We start from the raw sequence: 22,824 nt of genomic DNA on the forward strand, positions 1-22,824 counted from the left end.
CAAATACTGGATTAAACTGGAAGCTGATGGTTCAGTTTAAACAGAATCAGGATGCAGTCCTGGTTCTGGTCAAATATCTCCCAAAAATGTTGGACTGGTCCATCAAACTTCAACAGTGACCCCATCAGATAGGATGCAGAGGACTTGCAATACGAAGAACAATGAACAGTAAGAAACAGTCTGAACTCCAGACTAAAGTCTATGATATTATGGCAGTAAATGAACAACCAGGATCGGCTGTTAACTGTTTAATATACTGTGTGTCTCTTCCACATCTATAAAGACATCAAACCTCTGGCATGTTGTGTATAGAAAAATCTGGTCCTGCCAAAGTGAATGTGAGATATTGTTCCTTTACTTTGCACTTACTGAAGTATTGCAGACATTTTGTAACAATTTAAAAATGTAAAGTAGAAATTTAGACACCCTTTGCAACGCTGACCAACTTGATGATACTTGAGGACGTACTGCAGCACAGGTCAGTGGGTCAGCGGAGCGCCGTCCAATCAGGCAGCATCCCAAAGACTCAAAGGTTGATAGAGCCACGTGTTTCAGAGCATAATGCTGAGGGATGCAGTGAAAAATCACCAGCCTCCAAGAAATCAAATCAATGCGAGGTACGTGGATGTAATTGAATAATAACCTCTCTGCAGCTACAGCATGCTGTTTCAGCTCTGTGCATTTAGTCAGAGGAAATCACCTTCATTCCTGTGACAACCTTCAAGCTGCTCAAACATGGTAAATGGTAAATGGACTAGCTCTTATATAGTGCTTTTCTACTCAGTCTACTCAAAGCACTTATACAACACGTTTTACATTTACCCATGCACACCCATTCATACAAGCACTTCCATATTAACTAAGCTAAGTGCTTTAATTATCTAACATTCATACTCCGACGGTTGCGTCAGAGAGCAACTTGGAGTTAAGTACCTTGCCCAAGGATACACTGGCACGTAGCCTGGAGTAGCCAGGAATCGAACCCCTGACCTTCCGATCAGTAGGTGACCTGCTCTACCTACTGAGCTACAGCCACCCAAACATCAAGACAAAGTCGTCTTACAGGAAAAACTGTAGCAAGAGATTCACAGTCTCCATTAACCACAAGCTACTTCCTGCATTTCCCCTTCAGTAATTCATGAGAGGTATTTCCAGTCTACCTAACCTTAAACATGCAAGGCTCTGAATATTAGTGACTCACACGTACCAATGCTTTTGTTAAGCAGCTATTCTGCAGCTAATACCCTCTAAGAGCCATACATTTGCTCAGAAGGCTAATGAGGCTAAAGAGCATTCACAGTAAGGAATGGATGAATGGCTTTACAGCCACATGGTTGTTTTCTGCTGCTTGTGCTTATTGGCAATGATGAAAACGACTGAAAGCTCTTCGTCTATAATCTATTAGAAGTACGCGTGGCAGCCAGCGGAGATATTCGAGCTTCTGTTTATCTCCACCAAATTAAACCGATCAGGTTAAACAAACCGACACCCCTCTGCCTTCAAACGCAGCTCTGATAAAGAACTCATCCCTTCAGCTTCCATATTCTGAACATGTGTCATCCAGAAAGCTCTGCCTGTAACTTCAGCTGAAGACTCGTGGGGGGGTCTGATTGCCATCTCAGAGCTTTAATGACTTTATTCTGACAAAAAGCTACGAGACGAGTCTGAAGCCCCACCCTGGACCGTGGGGCAGGAAACGGCTCGACAGCTTTTTGAACCCACCCCAAAACACAGTCGGCAGTGAGTCCCACAGCGGCACTAGTAAACAAACCACACACTGACATCACATGGGTAACACAATCCACAGGCCTATTTAAGACACCCCCCCTCCTGGAAACAGCAACAAGTTGAAAGGGAAGCTGAAGTCAACTTTAGGGAAGAACTTGGAAGAAAAACAGGCGACTTACCCGACTTGCGCTTGGAGCCATAGTCCCTGAGGGAGAAGCAACACAAGAGGGACATGTTAGTGACGGCTCAGTCAGCAACACAGTACACTGTCACCACATCCTGATACGGCTAAACGGCAAAATGTGGCTCGTACAAAAACGCATGCATGCAATCTGCTTTAGTGCACTAACGAATGCATATGTCTGAGGGGGAGGGAGAGAGACAGAGCGAAGGATGGAGAGAGGGAGGGATGACTTTGGCCGGCTGCCTGCACTCCCTGCAACAGACACAAATTAGTCATGTGACTCTAAAGCGGCACCACCATCCTCTTCCTACACTCCTTCTCCTCCTCCCTTCCCTTCCTCCCTCCCTCATCCATCCTGTCAGAGGAGGAGGAGGAGGAGACCTCTCCCCACTTTGAACGCTGGAGGATCAGTTGAAGATGCCTTACTTAATGGATTCTAATGGGATTATGCGACAAGTCTAAGCTATAAATCGGGAGTGACAGAGCTGTGTGAGGTGTGCTGAGCAGAGCATGTCTGCTTCTGTTCTTAATCAATACTGACTTTTGGACTGAGGCGGTTAAAAAAAGACAGATGAAGGCAGAGATCAGGTGAAGACAGCCCTGACAATAACCTGTCTATCCTCCTTTCCTTCCTTCCTTCCTTCCTTCCTCCTCCCAAATAAAACCCTCTTCTAACCTCAGATTTAGCCACGTCATTCCTGCTACAGCACAGCTGAAAATCAAACACAGCCAAACAGTAAAACTACAGCACGGTGCTGCAGAGAAGAGCCGAATCCCACTGAAACATATTCGCTCTTTTAAAAATGACCTACAGGCAAAAACATCAGCCCATAGAGAGCCCCGGGGGCCGGATGCGCCAACAGGCCGAATTTAAGCCTTATAACTACTCCTGGTCTTAGCGGGTTAGTCAAAGAAGCCACCTACACCTGCTGCACCGTCCCTACAGCAGACAGTATTCAGTGCCTTTTGGTGTGATGGTCAGACAGTGGAAGGACTTCAAGAAGTTTCTGCAGGCTGAATCATTTATGTAACTCATGGCAGCTCTGCAGAAAGTGATTCAGGGTGCAGCTGTGAGAACGTCCTTTACCTGGGACAGCACCTGTGGCGCAGCCCATTTCATTAATGAGGGGCTGTATCGGGCAAATAGGATGGGCTGAGTGCACTGGCGAGCAGGGCAGACAGAGCTCGAGGCAGCGTGGCCAGCGTGGACAACGGTTAAAGCAATGCCCTCTCCCTGTATGAGGTTCATGAATACCTCCTCTTGGCTCTCGCTGCAACTGCACTCAGGTCCCCACACACTGGGCAGAACAACAAGACCGCACACACGTGTGGTTTCAGGCAGCAGCTCCTGACTCTTTGGTGTCACTGAGCTCTCTTTTCTCCGTCCCTTCGTCCTGTGATCCGATGTGCTGCATCTGCCTCTCTGTGACCGGCCACAGCGGATGAATAAAGCCTTTATACCGACCTCTCCACCAAGATCTCTGCGTGCTAGCAAGCAGAATATGCTTCATTGTCACCAAAGTGGGACACAGAGAGAGCGGGACTTGACCCCTCATCTCACCCCATCCACATCGAGCCAGGCTGGACACACGACCTCTAATACACGAGGAATGGATCTCATGTTTGTGTCGGGATGAGGCTCAGTGGAAAGTATGCTTTGGGAAGCCTCAGAGCAGGCAGGATATCAGCCAAGATGTTTGCCCTTTTCACTCAGGATTTTCCGTAGTGGCTTTGGAAGATGCTGATATCCTCTGTTGGGGTGCGAGGGAATGTTTTACATTTCCAGGGAATGTTAACTGCTGTGCTTCCATTTCCATATGCCCAGTACTCCTCTTTTAGCCACCTAATCTACTGCTGTTTAAGGGTACCTTTATTTTGATTCCAAAGCCATCATGTTCACACATGCGCTGCAGCCATGCGTGTCTTACTGAGCGAGGTGCATGAGTGTCTGATGTGGGATTGGACATTAAAGGGTTTGTAACCTCTCCCTGGAGAGGGCTGGGGTTAGGCTAACGGCCCTCTGTGCTGAACTTTCACCCACCTGAACACTAATCTGTTTAGGACGTGGCTTAAATGCAGCCCTAACCCTGCCTCCTGGTACAGTGGTGATGGAGAGAGCTTCACCTGCCAGTGCTTTCAGCACTGACCCCACAGCTTCTGTCCACGACTTTCAGGACTGAACCAGGATTTTGGTGATTTTGCCTCCAGCACACTCTTTACAGCAGCTGATGCTGTCCGAGCCTTTCAGACCTTGTTTGTGACAGAAAAAAAACTGGCAATAAATCTTGTAATATAAAGAAAGGGGTTAGGGTATAGGCCTACTGATACAAGTGAGCCAGTATGTAAAAGGATCCCCCCTCCATCAGCCACGGTCTACAAACAGCTCCATGCACATGCTGCATGCCTGCTGGGTTAATTGAACAAGCTAACGGTAAATGATCTCCTCTGAGTGGCAACACAAAAGGTGCAAGTGTGGGACCTGGAAATGGCTGGTTGTAACTTATCAAGGAGGTGAGGACAGCAGCCAATGAATGAGGCTTTTTTTCTGAAGGGAAACAGCAGCAGAGTGAAAAGTACTTCAGCCGGCTCCCCGGGAGCCCGTTAAGCTCTTCATGCTGTGGATGGTTTGAAAGGCAAATACAACTTTGGAAGTCCCAAACAGGAGAAAAGCAGAGATGTAAGCTTCATTCTTTGGGTTCAGCCTCTCCTGAAAAATGATCATTGGTCCTGACACAGTAACTCCTGACAGCACAATGAAGGTGAGCTTGTATCATGTGTTTGTTAGCATCGAGCATTCGGAGCAGCAGGCAGAAACATCAGCATACGAGCACAGAGCAGTTCATTACAGCAGAGGAGAAACTACTGCAACATTAAATATTACATTAACATTAAACCAAGACGTGGGAGCACAGCCAGCTGTTTCTGGCTTTATTTTTAGAGGTGTGGGTTTGGAGGCATCTGTAAAGCATTAGGACACAAAGGAGGGGCAAAACACCCAGAGAAGCTGGGAGGATGAAGAAGGGAGAACAGAAACACGGAGCTTAGCCGCTGACCCGAGTCCCTCAGGCTGAAATCAAACACGTCCCTCGAGGGCCGAGCAACCAGCTCCAGCTGCCAGCTTTACATCTACTGGAGGCATGAAGAGGAGGAAGTGAGAGGTGAGAGGTCACGTGTGGATGCAGTGGTGGAAAAGATGGTGGAGGAAAGCTCTGGCCTTGTTTTCACAGCGGAGCTGCTAAGCTTTTGTTTTCCCATATTTTAGAGACTGGAGGAAAACCTATTTGTGGTGACAGATTATTGCACACACACACACACACACACACACAAACACACACACACACACGTTCACGGTGATGATTCATGCTTAATTAAATATGGATGTTATTATGACAGCAGCAGTGACTGGATGACAGTCGACCCCTTAAGTCTGAAATAAGTGAGAAAAGAAAGGTATGCAGACCCAAACCACACACACACACACACACACACACACACACACACACACACACACACACACACTCTCAGACACACACACGCTCTCAGACACACACACACACACGCTCTCAGACACACACACACACACACACACACACACACACTCTCAGACACACACACACACACACACACACGCTCTCAGACACACACACACTCTCAGACACACACACACACACACACACACCTTTCATCCCACTCTGATGTTTCGTCACAGTTTCTTCCTGACCGGCGCTCCATGGAGCGTTGGCACTTCAGGGAATATCTCATCAGTTCCGGAGCTCTGAGCTCCGTGAATCCGAGCCGAAGCAGAGCCGTTAGTGTCCTGGAACTGCGAGTCGTGTGGCGTGAGGGTCGCGTGGGTCAGCTGACTAAGAGGTGTTAGTCTGGGGTGGTTTTTAAGGCTATGAAGGAAAATCAGCCCCTCTGATGTACTGATGCCTACATTAAAGTTTTAGTGGCTTAAATTTGCAGAAGAAACTTGAAACGTGGCCCCAGAAAGCTGGATGTGATGATTAGAAATGTCTGAGTGGGGCTGGCAGATACAGGGCTAATCAATGTGTTTACTGCTATTAGCATATTGGATGCAACTTAATGATGCTCACCGGCCTCCTGCTAGGCGACCCTGCAAGTCCAGTAAATAAACACTCCAGATTTTCGCCTTAGCCTCCCTCACTCCCCCCACAGAGGTCTCCTTTAAGCCTCAACCCCAACCTCCCCACCCACAAACCCACTGACTAAGCCCCCGAGGACCCCCACATTACCCCCAGGCCCCCGTCTCTTAGTCCTCACAGCTCAGTCTGGGTATTAGCCGTCCACATGAGTACACCCACAGTTAGCGAGCATACAACAGGCAGCTAAATCAGCCGATGCATCCAGCTTTATTTGTCCTGACTCGCTGCACTGTGTGCTCGTCATATGATGACCAGAGTGATCATAACAGCACCTAAAATCATTTAAAAAGGCCTCCCTTTATTATCCATTTCTCTATGAATTTCCCATCACTTTTTTCCACATCGACGCTCTCTAATGTTTGACTTTGTCCAACGCTGCACAGAAAAGGATGCAGGATGATTTGGGGTCAGTTAACCAGCAGACTGAGTACCTGTTTCACTCGGAGGTGACACGATGAAGAACCCCAGATCTTCTTTCTTTATGGACTTTAGAAACCAGCCTTAATCCCTTAATGCTCACTGAGGCTGCATCTCTGAATGCCATCGGCACACAGCCTCACAATTCAAACGGTAAAAACCTGCACAGGAAACCGGCTTTCCTCACGAGATGGCAGATTCCTGTTTCTGCTGTCTGAGGGCCGCACACTTGTTCAGCAGGCGAGATGGAATAATATCTAAAGGACATCTCGTGGGTTTCATTTGGCTGAGTACTTCATTCAACAGTGAGAAAGACACGGGCTCAAAGAGGTCAAAGGTAACAGAGGTTAGTGTGAGAGCAGATGGTCAGTGACAGGAGGGATAATATGAGACCTAATATTAACAATCCTATCAACAAAAAATCTCAGTAATTTTTCACACACAGCTTTAGACGCTACAAGAGGAGGAGCACCGGGAGGATTAAGAACAGAGTTAATAACAGTGAATAAAATGTGGGGTCTGTGACAGTGATTACACACAATCTCAGAGATACTTTGTTTTTGCTGCTCTTACAGCTCTCTGACAGTTTAACAGAGATTCTCTGAGTGCACCTGAAGTTTATCCTTTTTCCATTTTCGTTCAGCCTTTCTACACATCTGTCTGAGGTCTCTGTGGCTCTGTTCAGCCAAGGCTCGGGTTTAAGTTTTGGTCTCCTGAGTGTGAGAGGAGCGATGGGGTCAAAGGTTTCTGAGCAGCTGGAGTTGAACAGAGAAAGTCGGCAGTGTTGAAAAGGCTGGGCCAATCAGAAACTACGGCATGGTTACAATTTTGATAACAAGCAGAACGATCAGCAGTAACTGAAGTAACCATGTGAGATCGGTGTGCAGGCACATCTGATTTGGCTGACATGAGAGCAAAAATCTCAAATATTACAGGCATGTGATCAGAAAAATGAACCTCACAGATTTCAGTGTCACAGAGAGGCAGGCCACAGACAGCACAAGATCCAGAGTATGTCCATGTTCTTGTGTCGGGCCTTTAACTGACTGCACAAAATTAAAAGAGTCCATAAGATTTTAAAAAAATCATTAGTCAGCAGCCTCTGGAGCTTGAAAAAAAAAGGCGACTGGACTTCTTTTTGTTTCTTGAAGACGTTTCACCTCTCATCCGAAAGGCTTCTTCAGTTCTCAACCAAATGGTGGAGAGACCCAGGTATTTAAACCCCTGTGGGCGTAGTCCCCTGGAGGTGGTTATGACCCTCTATTGATCATGTGCTTGAACACATGTGCCCAGGTGTGAAGGGGGCGTGGGTCGTATTTAATCAGTGGTTTCAGTTGAAACCAACTTAGGACTCCGCTCCATTGTTTCCTGTGGCCTATTGAGGTCACTGGAACAAAGGTGTGAATGGGGGTTGAGACGTCTGGGAAGGGAGCTCAGGACAGCACTGTAAGCGGGGGAAAGTTGGTGACGTAATCCACCTCCTCTGTTCAATGATGGTCGTTCACAGTGGACATAGATGGCTTCTTTCACTCCTCTTTCAAACCATCTGTTTTCCCTGTCCAAAATGTGGACATTGGCATCCTCAAAAGAGTGCCCTTTTTCCTTCAGATGCAGATGCACTGCTGAATCTTGTCCTGTCGAAGTGGCTCTTCTATGTTGTGCCATTCGTTTGTGAAGAGGCTGTTTGGTTTCACCAATGTAGAGGTCCGAGCACTCTTCACTGCACTGAACAGCATACACTACATCGCTGATCTTGTGTTTGGCGGGTTTGTCCTTGGGATGAACCAGTTTTTGTCTTAGGGTGTGACTTGGTTTGAAGTATACTGAGATGTCATGCTTGGAGAAAATTCTTCTGAGTTTCTCTGACAAGCCTGACACATATGGGATGACAATGTTGTTCCTCTTGTCCTTCCCATTCTCTGTAGTTTGTGTTTGGCCTTCATTCCTGTGCATCTTAGCTGATTTGATGAAGGCCCAAGAAACAAAAAGAAGTCCAGTCGCCTTTTTTTTTCAAGCTCCAGAGACTATTATGACCTGGATAACTGAGAATCTACACAGACATTAGTCAGCAGCGTATTTAAGCAGCAGACATGAATATTAAAATCCCCTAGGATTATAACACTGTCATATTACGGCATAATTCCTGCTTAAAATTCAGAGACGTCCTGGATAAAACCAGGTAGTTTAAACTTAGCTGACACATCGCTGCGTTTACCCTGTTTTCTGTGGCAGGTCTTGTTAGTAGGAACTTTTCCAAAAGTAACGACATGCACATGTGCCTGTCTTGGGGTGTTTTGTAAGTTCTGTAGAATTTTGTAAATTGTAAATAAATTAGGGGTGGGACTTTAACGCGTTAATTATGATTAATTAATTACGGGAAAATAACGAATTAAAAATTTTAACGCATTTTAATCGCACTTTGCACCGTGGAACGTTTCTCACTGCACGAGTTCCAGGCATACAGATTATATCGACGCACAATGTGATGAGCGTGATGAGCTGTGTCCAAATTCACATCTCTTATTTGCAAAAAGTGCTCCGCCGTTTTCGGAGCTGTCCGTTGCCGCTGCTCTACCAGCAGCTCGCCTCGCTAGCTGTCAGCTGACCGGGCTATCGTGGCTCGCTTTAGCCGGAGAGAACGCCCGACTGCCGTAACATCATTTTCAACCCCCCGCTGGTTTTCGCCGCTGAGTGGAAATTAAGCACAGATATAACTCACTCAGATGATCTCTAACGGCTGGTGTTTGGTTTGTTTCAGTGTTTCATTTGTTCCTCAGCAGATCGGTTTGGCTGAAATTAAAATTAAGCATCATAATGTTTATTAAACATTTTTAATTAAACATTAAAGTCTCACTTAATATAGTTGGAAAGTAATCATTCGCTCAGCTGTATTCCTTGATGTTGAAATGTGTTATGCTTGTTTTAACAGTTTATTTTGAATTAAGGATTTAAAATTAAACCACAAAAAGGAGCAAAAGTTCGTTCTCCTTTAACCAGCTGCTTTTACACAGCTGTGCTTCGCACTGTCACAGTTGCTAGGTGACATGAGCTACGCTGAGGTGAGGGCAGGTGACGCTGATATGAAGGTTAGACCGTCCAATTTCACAGACGCTCACTTCCGGCCTTTGTGGTCTTCGTGGGCTGCGAAGGACCCGGTGGGCTGGGTCCTTCGCAGGATGCCGCCCCTGAATTTGGACACAGCTACGGAGATGATGGAAGAGACTGTGCTGGTGGATGGGAAATTTAACTACAAGAAACCAGATGGAAGTACAAAGAAAAATGCTGAGATTGCTTATCACAGGAGCACTTCCACCCTTTATTAGTCTGTGTAGTAGACTGGTGTAAGCTTATGTATATTGATTCATTCATCAACCAAACTTAAATTAATATTTCTCATGTTAAACATTGAAATGTGATTAAAATGTGATTCATTTCAATTAATTAATTACAAAGCTTCTAATTAATTAGATTAATTTTTTTAATCGAGTCCCACCCCTAAAATAAATGTAAAGAAACGAAGACGAGGTGGGCCGCAGTGAAGGCACAGAGGTACGGTCTCCAGCACAGGTAGAATATTAAATTCCTGACGTCCTGGAATCGGTCGGTACCGCTTTGATATTTAGGAGAAACTGGTGTTGATAAACCAGGAGTGGAGACATCACTGAAGAACACTGATATAAACAGAGCGACCATGAGCAAAACAGGTAACAGCTGACTGCAAGCCACACCGGCACCATCTTGACAGACAGATGACAAGAAAGCTCAATGAGGCTGTGCAGCAACAGTTTCTACAGCAGGGAAAATAACAACATAGGTGGGGGTTCATCCCAAAATCAGATTTCTATGATTTAATCTGTAATTTAGATGGTTTGGACGTGAGTTGGAGCTCTCGTCTCCATTTTTCTTACATATGAGAGAAATAAATGGCGCACACCTTGTGGTGCTCAGACCCCCCCAAAAGACTAAAAACTCAGCAGTGATGACTTTTCAGGAATTTGGATGCTTTAAAAACTTTTTGTGAGCAGTTTCGTGCAGGAACTGGTTTAATGTGAGCGACACGCCGACGGTTCAGCCGCATCACTCTGCAGCAGGAAGCCTCCACCTGCCACAGCCAGGGAGCCTTAAACCTGCATTTCTTCTAATGGTCAGCAGGGGGCGACTGTAAGTCAGAGTCTATGGGAAAGCTTATCTGAGCTAGGCGAACACTTTCCTGCTCTGTTTATGCTCATATGGGTGGGTCATGTTTTTTGTGCATTTCAAAGTGAACTGTCCCTTTAATATCCCTCCCTGATCAGCCTGTTTCCTGTCCAGGTCTTAAGTTATTTTATTGACATGTCTCCGTGTAACCCCAGTTTAGTGCTGCTCAGCTTCAGATGACCTCTCCCTGTGAGTCAGGAAACAGGGAGCAGCTCGCTCCTCAGAGAGCCGAGCACCTTTGGACCCCAGTAACCTCAATAAAAGAAAAATGGAGTTAACACCGTGTGAGCCAGCACGTCAGTGATGGAGCCTCCTCTCAGCTACACAAACACATCATCACCCACTTAATCCTGATGAGCCCCCAAAACACTCCATCACCAGGGTAACACCACCACTTAAGCCGTCCCCCGTGGGGAGCCCGAAAACTGACCAATCACACGAGTTCCTCACTTATACAGCAATAATCTGATAATCTCACAGCATCACCAGAATGAGTCAAGGTCAAAGCCTATTGTTATTCATGGCGAGGGCTGTGAGGGCCCATGATGAATGAAGATGACATCGCCTGTGTCTAACACTCAGGTGGCCTATAGGAGGGCCGTGGCTCAAATGCAGTATGTGCATATTGATAGAGAAATTTGTCAGCGTTACGGTCTGCAGAGGACAGATATCCCATTTAGGCTGATAGTTATATGATTACCAACCGTGGGCCCCGACAGATGAAACAAATCACTGCCCAGATCCACGCAAACGGACTCGATAAAAATGCAAGATCTGCGGGAAAAAACGGCAAGTAAGAGAAGAGTTAATAAAATATGTCTCAAAGAGGGAAAGCAGACGAGGAGGAAGCTTAGGACACTTCCATGCAGGGGAAATCTATCTCACACAGCGGGAGGACGGCCACGGCGGCAGCACGTTAACAGATGAAGCCCAGGGAGGTGTGAGAGGTGGAGCAGTGGCTCAAAGGGATTGGTTTGTATTGCAGAGGACGCCACCATGTGGACAGTTTTAAATCTGCCTCTCACATGCAGATTTTAAGCGGTCCACAGTCCTCTGAGCTCATAAGAGCATTCAGGAGTTTGGGGTGCACAAATCTAAGGTGTCACTTACAACCTCGCAGAGTTCAAGTATAAGAAAAAAATCCTGTTTCAGTGGAACGAGCAGTTCATGCTCAGTGATACGGCATCAGAGTGATGTCATCAGTGCCGGCACACTTTGGTTTGTCACCAAAATCGGGTTTACAGAGCTTTTTCCCCACGTTTGGTTATGGATGCAGAATGTTTCAGGACACCAGGGGACTGTTCTTACGTCAGTGTAAGAGCACAGCAGCATGGCTGCTCCTTGGTTCAGACAGCAGGAAGCCAGCTCTGGGGGGAGGGCAGCGATTCTCCTCATAGATCCCTACGCAGGACTCCTCAGGTGGACTCTTATTGTTGCTATGAAGGGACGCTCAAAGAAAAAGGCTGAAAAATTGTTTTTAATATTTCAGTATCCATCATGTGGCATTCGTTTGGCGTCCCCGGCATACAGACGGGTGTGAATCTGATGTGTTGAGCAGTTTCCATGTGTTTGATCCATAAAAGCTCCAAGGACATCTACAGGAGTCTTTGCTTTAATATCAGCCTCATTTTTGTAGTTTATCAGATATATTTTTGTTTTTATTCTGCGGGTGAAAAAGACCAGAGCTGCAACCGAAGCTCCACTAAAACTTTCTAATGAGGGCTGCTGGACTTCAAAAAGGAGCCGCTGATGATTGCAGGAGAGTGACATCAGCTCAGTGCTGCAGTACAGTGCTCTGCAGACAGGGGTCAGCATCGCTCAGACATACACCGACGGGAGAGGGCGGGCTTCGCTCGGGGTCTCTGTCCTTTTTGGAGCTTTGGCTCCTCTGCTGCCTGCAGGCATGTGACTCCTTTTCTAATCAGATCTGAGACACCAGACTCAGTCCTGCACAGCTGAACACTGTTAGGAGTGAATAAAAAATAAGACGTCACGACTGGATCCATAATAGCCCTCATTTTAATCTTTATATTAAACCTAAATGCAATGCAGTGAACGCCTCCATGACTGCGAAGTCTAAATGAGGGCAGAGCCGGTGCACGGGAACACTTTTCCATTCCCTGTTTGTGACCTGCTCTTCTCCCGAGAGAGATCCCCATCCCTCTGTTCTTCCCCCTCTCCTTCCTCACTTTCCAGGAAATAATAAAGTGCATGCATTTCATCACCCTGGTAGCTTCAGCTGTCACGACCCGCTCTATTTATCACACTCGCGCACAGTCAGGCCCTCCCAAAGCTATTATGGTAGCAGGTTCCCTCCCCAGGCCGACAACACCCAGTGAGTAAGTGTGTGAGCACCAGTGAGTCAGACACCTCATCTGGGTGAATGAGTGCATCCATGCAGGGTGATGGTGGAAAAACACAGAGCTGAGAGGCAGACGAGAGGAGCACTGGAATAAATGCTTCTCAGCAAGCATCCGTGCTGCTCTGTCTCCATCTGTACGATCACAGACATTTTTAATAGACTGCATGAAGTTCCTGCTCCGGATCAATGAGTGCTCAGCTGACCGCTCCTCGCGTTTAACCCCGTCGACACCGCTGCCGTGCTCTGCTCGTGCCGTCTCCTGTGAGCACTGATGCTAACATTGAAGCAGCTTATCCATGAAGGGTGAGCATGTCGGCTATCTTCTGCTCACAGCTGGTGGGACGATGGAAGGTGAATAATGAGAATAAAGGAGGTGGGAAACTAGGAGAAACGTTTCATAACTCTGGACAAGAGAAAGAAGATGCGGACACAGTTGGTCCTGGCTCAGCTCAGGTATTCTGAGGGGAAATACCTGAGGTATTCCCAAGTCAGCTGAGATGTATTCTCCTTCCAGTTGGACCCGTCACCGAGCAGGCAGCCAGGAAGCATCCCAGTCAGATTCCAGAACAACCTCACCTGGCTCCTTCTGATGTGGATTACTGGCTCTACTTGCCTCCTCACTCCGTCTCTAAGGATGAGCCCACACACCCTACGAAGTGCGCCGCTTGTATCAGCAATCTTACTCTTTGAGTCACTGCCCCACCTGAGTACAGGTGTGGGTAGGAACACATCGACCAGTAAATCGACAGCTTTGTTTCCACGCTCAGCTCTCTGAGTACAGGAGAAGGCCAGCATGGCGTCCACGTCTCTCGATCTCCTGCAGCTCTCTCCCGTCACTTCTGAGTAAGACCCCAACATACCTGAACTCGTCTCCCACCCAGAGTGGGCACTCCACCCTCCACCCTCACACTGGAGGCGCTAATTCTCACCCCTGCTGCTTCATACACAGCTGAAAACCACCCCAGTGCAAGTTAATGAACCAACAGGATGCATCATCCACAAAAAGCAGAGCTGAGATCTCTGCTGGTCCACAAATTCTGTCCAAATCTTCTACCATCACAAGCCCAACAGGATGCTGCCACTCAGTACTTTAGCAGTTTGAATATTTGTACTTGGTACCTGTTGGCCCACATATGGATGAGTTGATGTTTCCAAGCTGTGATATTCAAACACCTGCTTTCTTGCTCCAAACGACCTTAAGCTGCAACAAAGCGGCTAAGCCCCCGACAAACTCCTTCCACCTGGGCTGACTCAGATACACACCCACCCTCTGGATCAGGACGCCATGTCCTACCAAACAGGTGAGATCCAGCAGTACAGAAACCTGATCATCAGCTCTAAGGAGAGCTCTTCCTGCTGCATCAAATGTTCTTCGTTAGCGTTTCACCATCACTGAACGACCCATCAAAGGTCCTTTATCTATTTATCTATCTATCTATTTCCACAGCAGCTTCCTGCCCGTCCTTCCTCAGCTGCTGCGGCTCTTTGAGCTGTCGTCATCCACTTTCTTTCTAATTAACACTCGGGTACCAAATTATGCCGACTCATCAAAGTGACGGCTCATTACGCAGGGGATTAGCTGCACCTTTTGGAAGCATGCTTTAAAAAGTAAGCAGCAGCTGGAACATCTGCACAGCAGCGTTATCGGGATAAAAGCAGCATCAGGCTCCTGTTCCATCCACGAGCAGAGAGGCCGCCTTTTTTTTTTATTTCATTTATTTAAATTAGGACAATGCACATTAATCAACATGTCGGCAATAAGCATCAATGTAAATATGCCGGAGTTAGCACAAAAGCTAATTTTCATCCGTTGTCCTAAGGCAGGTAAGACCAAAAAACATCCGAGATAAAGAGCAGAAAATAATACAAACATCACCTATATAACACATAACACAAACAACATAAAATTACAGTAAAGATAGGACACCCTAACAAAATAAAGTCATCTACATATGAGTGCACCTCCAGTTAGTTTTCAGCCAATGTTTCAAAGACTTTTTAAAACCAGAGTAGGTGCTGCAGTTCCTGATATAAGCTGGCAGTGTGTTCCACAGCTGTGTGCCTCTAATGGACACACTGTTTGTCCTGTGCTGCTGTACATTACAGTCACCTCTGGTCAGTGCTCTTGTGTTTATTGTATTGTTGCTTGTTTTTTTGCTTATAAAATACATTAAAGGAGGGGGAGCAAGTCCATTTAAAACTTTATAAATAAAGCAAGCAGCCATAAAAATCTGATAACTATCGAAATCCAAAATATTGTACTTGGTTATGATGTTACAACAATGATACTGTAAAGGCTTTTTATCGAGAATTTTCAGTGTTTTCTTAAAAAGAGACTTTAAGGGCTTCAAAATTGTCTCAGAAGTGTGAGACCATGTAGTATAACAGTACGCTATATGACTGAATATCATGGCATGCATATAAGCCTTTGCTGATTCTGTTGTCAGAGAAGGTCTTATATGTTTGAAGTTTGACAGATTAAGTTTAATTATGGTTGAAATTCTCTTTTTTCTCTTAAAATTTAATTTGGAATCAAAAACTACTCCAAGGTATTTAAATTAATCAACCACTTCCAATGTCTCTGCATTGACAGATGGCTGCTCGCTATCTGCTGGCAGCCGAGAAAAAAACATACAAACTGTTTTTCTAAAGTTAAGATGTAAACCGGAGACCTGGAGCCAGTGAGATTTTGGTGTCATGGCGTCGGAAAGTAGTGCAGCAGCTCCATTTTTTGTTTTCGCATGAACATACAGTACAGTATCATCTGCATATAATTGTATTTTTGCAGTTTTGCAGACATTGGGTAAATCATTAACATATAAACTAAATAATATTGGTCCCAGTATTGAGCCCTGTGGGACTCCAGCTGAGCAGGTAAGAAAGGTAGATTGTGAATTTTCTATTTGTACTGCTTGTTTTCTGCCAGACAGATATGATTTCATCCAGCAGAGGGCACTATTAGAGAAATTTAACAAGAAGGACATTGTGATTGATGGTGTCAAAAGCACGTTTCAGGTCAAGGAACACAGCACCCACAAAGCCGCCCTGATCTAGACGAAGTTTTAGATTTTCCAGAAAATAGCAGGTCGCTGTCTCTGTGGAGTGATACTTTCTAAACCCAAACTGCATGGGATGGAGAGAAGTTGGGCTGTTAATTAAATGCTCTCTTAACTGTGCAGCAACCCATTTCTCTGCAGTTTTTGAAATGATTGGCAAAATACTTATAGGACGGTAATTCTCTGGATTTGTTTTGTCTCCTGACTTAAACACTTTCACTCAGTGACCACTAAAATCCTCTATTTGGACCGTGGAGTTTCCATGTTTACATCATCAGAATCGATATAATGAAGCTGGTATTTGCTCAAAGATGCAGCTCTCTCACTCCTCCTGCTCGTTTCCATTCTGAGTTTGTAAAATAGAAAATAAAATAGAATTAGGCCTAAAAATGATATCTGAGCAGCAAAGCAGCCAGTTCATCTGAGCTTCAGCCCAAACACACAGCTGGAAACAGACCGGATCACATAACATGAGCAGCATGAGCGGCTGCTGCTGCTCTCTGCAGTCATTCAGTCCATTTAAATCACAGGAATATTTGACCTCTCGTATTTGGATTAAAGAAAAATGGAAATAAAGTTGCCTAGTCAAGTGATTTCAACCATCAAATATTAGATCAGTGATACAAAGTTCTGCTTTAAAGACATAAATGTATGACCTGAACAGGATGTCTTAATGTTGTGAAGCAAAAACAGCAACGCTGTGAAATGATACAAACAGGATCTGATACCCGACCATCACCACACGAGTCCTGGCTCAGCGTACCTGCTGGCATGTCTTTGGCCCGTCAGCTGTGCTGTAATGAGGTGGTTTGTAATCCTCAGGTAGAGCAGGAATCCAGGTTACAGTGAGAAGCTTACTGAGGCCAAACAGCAGTCCCTCAGCAATTTAAGACATGAAGGTCGGTCAGTGTGAAAACATTCAAAAACCATCAAACCCTGCCATGAAACTCATGAGGACCGCCTCAGGATCAGGAGTTCCTTACAGCACCTCAGATCAGAGCTCACATCAGGGACACGTGTCAGCAAGACCTGCTGGTAGGAGCCTGAGAGTCGAGTACCTGCACAGGTAAGACGACGGAAACTGCTCGGGTATCGGACCTGTGGAAATACTGAGACACTTCGATGGACTCTTAAGATTTTTGGTTCCACCTGTTTGTGAGACGAAGGCAATTCAGTATGTTGTTTACATCGTGAAGCAGTGAGGAGGAGGGGGAGGAGCCAGTACATGGTAGTCCTTGTAGGTGCTACCATGTAAAAAATGACTGCAGTCACCTGTGCTAGATCAGATGACCTCGCCTTCAGTCAGCTGAGGTTGTTTTGGATCTGCTGTAAGGAGGTGCTCAGGATCTGTGAGAACTCCTTAATGGGACCAGTTTAACATTTCTGTCTTTAAAACAGTTAAAAACCTTTCAACATGAACTCAATCCATCAACAAAATGTGACAAAACCGCCACCGAGGCTGCTGAAGAGACAGCAGCTGAACCGAGGCCAGGCTCTGCACTCACGTGGTGCCACGAGTCTGTGTAACCTTTATTTAAGCAGGCCAGTCATTAAGAACACCTTCTTATGGCAGCCTGGGAACAGACAGGTACAGACAAACAGCTGCTGGTAAAATGCTGCCCCCTGCTGGTGGAGGTTTTAGTTAACGTCTGCAGACGGTAGTTACAAAAAGCACCCTGGAAAACTGCTGGGAACGCCGCAGGTGACGACATAATGAAGCTCCTGTCAAATTCCAGCTGTGATATGCAGATGTTATTTTGTTCAATGCTGAAAACGTGACATTTAAAAGCTCGGAAAGCGCACACACGTCACACACAAACAAACACACCAGGATGAGCTCACATGGCTCCTCAGCAGTCCAGCCCTCAGGGTTTCAATCACATTTCTTCCTCCACAGCACTGAGGACAGACACACACACACACTGTCCAATCATGGCTTTGAATCACTGGCCAATCTCGTTCCTGAACACCCCCTCCTCATGATTCATTTTCATTTAGCAGATGCATTATGGGTAGGGAATGAAGGGAGCCCATCCAATTTAGCCGTGACACAAGCGGAGTCCTTGTCTAACTCTCCATTAACTGAGCAGAGCTATTTTTGAAAGCAGACAGCCCCCTCCCCCAGTACTGTCTTCAGTTATTAAGATGGAGCGTGAGCCTGCAGGGACTCAGCCAGGTGAGGTTCTAGCTCGTCCTCAGAGGAACCTTTGAGCTTCATCGTTTTACAAACCTGGCATCAGTGAGTGTTACTCCATGTGAATTCACTCATCGTGATTTTTACATATTAATGGTGCACTGTATGGATTTGGCTTTCCTTTTATGAATTATCCAAATTAAACAGTGACTCTGTAAAAGGCTGTGAGATTAGAAAGATGAACAGTTGATAAGTTAGAAACTACTCCTTTTTGTTGACAGCTGTGAAAGCAGGACTGGGAAAAAGCTTCTCTGATGTGTTTCTAACCCTTCCTGCAGATACAGAGTTGCCATAAAAACACATTCATCTTGTAACGATGTGACTGAATCTTCTCCGAGGAGCTCCAAACAAAGACGGTTTCCTTCTTTTATTCTCAGCACCCTTTTTTGTGGCCACAGCCATCAGTGATCATGGAGCAGGCTGTGCGCTGCTAAATTATTTATTAACTCGAGCTAGCTCAGTTAGCTGCATCCACAGACTGTATGTGAGCATCACACAGACACAGATACCTGCTAACCAGTGCTCAGTAGGGTTTAATATTTTTCCCGAAAATGACATGAATCAAATCCCGGGAAAAGACGAGCCATTTCCCAGGAATCCCGGGAAAAAGTTTATTTATTTTATTTTATTTTAATTAGGCCTTCTGTAGCCTGTGTCGGGCTTAACCTATTTTGATATTGTAGAGGTAGCTTTCCAGCTATGTCCTGTTATGCCCAGTAGGGGGCAACGTTGGCTTGATTAATGCAATAAAACCTACATCTCGACATTCGAGTGCTCGAGCTCTGCGGTGTTGTATCGTTCCTCAACACTCCCTTAACAAATATAATTCAAATATTCCTGCATTGTACATGGAATTATACCAAGATATTTTACAACTGCTGGTGCAAAACAATACGGTTCATCTCCACAGCATCGATAAAGGCTCAGCCACTGGTGCTGTCGTGCACACCGTTCCACCAGTGGAACGCTGTAATAGTCATTGAAAAGTTAACTACCTACTACACTATAATATGGCATAACACAGGGCCTTGAGTAATGCACTACGACTTGGTCATTGCCATTCTGGCAACAGCAAATTTATAACACCGTGTCTGAGGGTTAAAGTAGGTTCGCTGTGAATCGTCTTTTGAAAAACTGGCCAATCCTTATAGCCTAAAAAATATACATTTTACTCAACTCCATTTTAAAAGCGAAATATGTAAAAGCAATCTATTTCATGATACTTTCTTCACACATTAGGCCCGTATCCTAATTCATGATTGTTAGTAAGCGGCTGCAAACGAGGAAAAGAAACACTCGAAGTTAAACAGATATTTAGGGCCCGATCATCGCCGCTTGTGGCTTTAATTCTTTATTGTAATGCAACTTTTTTCCCAGTTTCCCCTCTTAACGTTTCCCGGGAAACGGGAAATGGTTCTGATCGCATTTCCCGGGAATCCCGGTTCCCGGGATTAAACCCTAGTGCTCAGTAACACCCAATAAAGATCAGATGGTCCAATAATTGCAGTAAAAAGGTTCCACAGCACAAACATGGTCCAGAGGTCCAGTTCAGGGTGAAGCCTAGCGGACAGCTAGGAGCTACAGATGCCCACATACCACACCTGTCAGTCATGGGGACCCTAACCCTAACTTTTAAGCCTAAACAAAATACAGACAGGTGAGTCATAAAAAAACAAAAAAATTACTGCATATAGTTGTTATGAAAGGGAAAGATAGCTACAGGGACCAGAAATGTTTTTTGTACCAGCCTATGAATATGTAATGAGCCAACCTCAACTGGCCATTAGAGGAACTGCAGCATCATTTTCCAGCTTTTCCTTGTTGCTGCTCGATGGCAGCTGCAGGTTTAACTCCAGTTTAATTTCTGTTTCTAGCATCCTCGTGGAGTTCCTCAGGGGTCAACCTTCGGACCGCTGCTGGTTCTGTCTGTGCAGGCTTCGGTTAGTGCACTTTGCTGGTGCCTTTGACTCCAAGGTCTGTACACACAGCTTTCTATATGCAGCTCTTGTTTTGGCATCCACTCAATTTCAGAGGAGATAAATGAAGCATTCAAAGTGTGTAACTGTCTGTGTGTAACTGATGGGGATAACAGGCTGTATGGGATAAGGTCACTGTTTGCACACACTATTGATGCTCCACGTGTATGACTTCATCTCCCACATCCCCTGGCAACAAGATTAATGGGATGCCTCTATGCAGCAAAGTAAACAGGCATATACAGGACAGGCTGAACAAAGGAGCTGGAAGGAACGAGGTGAGGTGCACAAGTCAAATGGGAGGCACGAAGAGAGAGAAAACCCAGAGATGAGAATGCAGGTGTGACAGGAAGCCGAGCGCACAGAGAAGCTGCTGAACAAAGAACGTCCACGTCGGCGCCGTTTGTAACCTCGAGCTGTCTCGTCCATTAAACGCACTCGAATTTACGAGGGCACGTTAGAGGAGGAGGAAAAAAGAGCGAGGAGACGCGCTCCGCTACTGGCAAACACTGGAAGACTGAGGTCACTAAGCCGGAAAGGTGGAGAAGAGGAATACCAGGAAGAGCCTGGATTGTGCAGGAGTGCTGGGCCTCGGGCACAGCTGTCTCAGTGCACACAGGAACACATTACAAATGAATACTGCGATACTGGCATTGAGGATCGGAGAGGAGAGCGTGTTCTCTAATTAACAACTACCCAAAGGGGCTATCTCCTGCTATGAAACAAGTCATTCTCCTCCTCCCACACTCACATCCATCAAATCCTCTCTCTGCAACAGCCCTTCCCTCCCTCTCCGCCTGGCCTGGTAGGAGGTTTTAACGAACTCAGTGAGAAAGAGCTGATTTGGGAATAGACTAGAAAGTGAGAACAGGCAGAGGTACCGAGCACAGTAGCATCTGAGCTGTTCTGTGTAACATTACCAATCAACACACACAGTTTACGTCATCACTTAGTATCATGTTTGCATCCTGCACGATGTAATCAGTGCAGGATGCACTGATTTTTTGAACCTAACTATCCCAGTGTATCTCTTTCTGTACCTCCTGCTAAAGGTAGCGCTGCAAGTCGGCTGCATGACCTCAGGACACCTGTCCCCCCGTGTTTGTTATATTCTTGGATGGGTGCTCTGTTAACTGCAATTTCCAATGTGTGAACTTGTTCACCCACATGGCAATAAAACCTTCATTCATTCATTCATTCATTCATTCATTCATTCATTCATTCAACACTTTACACAGTGTCTGCTTGCACGTGTTTGTGCTGCAGTGTGTCTGCATAGACTAATCCAGGCTGGAGGCAAACAAGCTGCCGTGACTGAGGTGGCGTCGCATTTCTAAACCTATTCAATGAAGCAGAGGCTACGTGTTACTCTCAGGCTCAGTTCCTGAGACTCTCGTTCACTGTTAAAGATTTTTAGTGTTCTTTGGCCCAAAAACCCAGTCCTGTGTAAAATCGTTCCAGGGATGAGGTACAGCAGCAGTAATTACCTTCTGTATGATTTCATGGGTCTCCCACAGTGTTTTGGAGGACTGTGGCCCACTCCTCTTTACAGATCTGAGGTTCCTTCAGCTCTCTGAAGGTCACAGCACTTCAGTCTGATTCAGGCCTGGACTCTGACTGCTGTGCTTGGGATCATTGTCCTATTGCATGATTCGACTTTAGCCAAGCTTTAGCTCTCCGGTTCAATCCCGGGAGGAGACACAGCTATACCATAATGTACTTTAACCTTTAGCATGCTAACTGAGGCCTGTAGAGTCTGACATGGAGCGCTTGGGTTTTTGCAGATTCTCTGAGCATTGCACGGTCTGAGCTCAGGGTAATGTTGCTGGGACGTCCACTCCTGGGGAGATTGTGGCGATGTGTTACGCCTGAATGCTCTAGACCAGCAAACCGGGGTGAGCGAGCCAGCCTCAAAATTATATCAAAATATTTCAAGGAAATTTGCACTAGCTAAAGTAGCTGAAGCTAGTAACCTGTCAGGAGTCTGTATAATACCGTTACATAATGAAACCTGGGATGCTGTAGCTTTTCCACCATGTAACCACACCAGTCATTTCCAGCCACCCTTTGCTGCTGCTGTCACATGGAGAGCAGCTACGAATGCTTGGTTGAGCCATTTGTCTCCTTCCTGTGTGCCTTTGTAGTCTTGCTGTACTTAAAGGTGTGTTTTTGCCTCAAGAGCTGAGGCAGGTGTGTCATTTTCACCTTTAGCAGGAACAGTACTGTGCTCTGGTGGAGGCTGCTGAAGCAGCTCTCACACTCAGACATACCCGGGCCTGTCTTATGCTATAGTAATGCGTTAGAAGATATGGGGGCAATACTGCCCCCATATCTTCCTGTAGTGTATTGCAATTATAAAATCACACGATAAGCAGAACAAAATAGATGGATGGGTTTAAAAGTACGACGCTTCAACGATGAAATTCTACGTCGACAAATTTTTGTAGTTGACGTCATCGATTACGTCGATGAATCGTTGCAGCCCTAGTGTCAATATAATGTACGGCAGTCAAAATGTTGCTAACTAGCTGGTTATTAATAGAT

General features: G+C 45.8%; 1 protein-coding gene across 2 annotated transcripts in view; it reads right to left on the bottom strand.

Annotated features, from left to right (window-relative positions):
* Positions 1-22,824, bottom strand: part of sh3pxd2aa (SH3 and PX domains 2Aa) — a 122,864-nt gene that overhangs the window by 45,979 nt on the left and 54,061 nt on the right. For both annotated transcript variants that reach the window (XM_030727946.1, XM_030727938.1), the window contains exon 6: positions 1,908-1,933. In XM_030727946.1, coding sequence (XP_030583806.1) covers positions 1,908-1,933 — 26 coding nt within the window. The remainder of the gene's footprint in view (positions 1-1,907; positions 1,934-22,824) is intronic.

This window comes from Archocentrus centrarchus, chromosome 1, assembly GCF_007364275.1.
Source record: "Archocentrus centrarchus isolate MPI-CPG fArcCen1 chromosome 1, fArcCen1, whole genome shotgun sequence".
Lineage (NCBI taxonomy): Eukaryota > Metazoa > Chordata > Actinopteri > Cichliformes > Cichlidae > Archocentrus > Archocentrus centrarchus.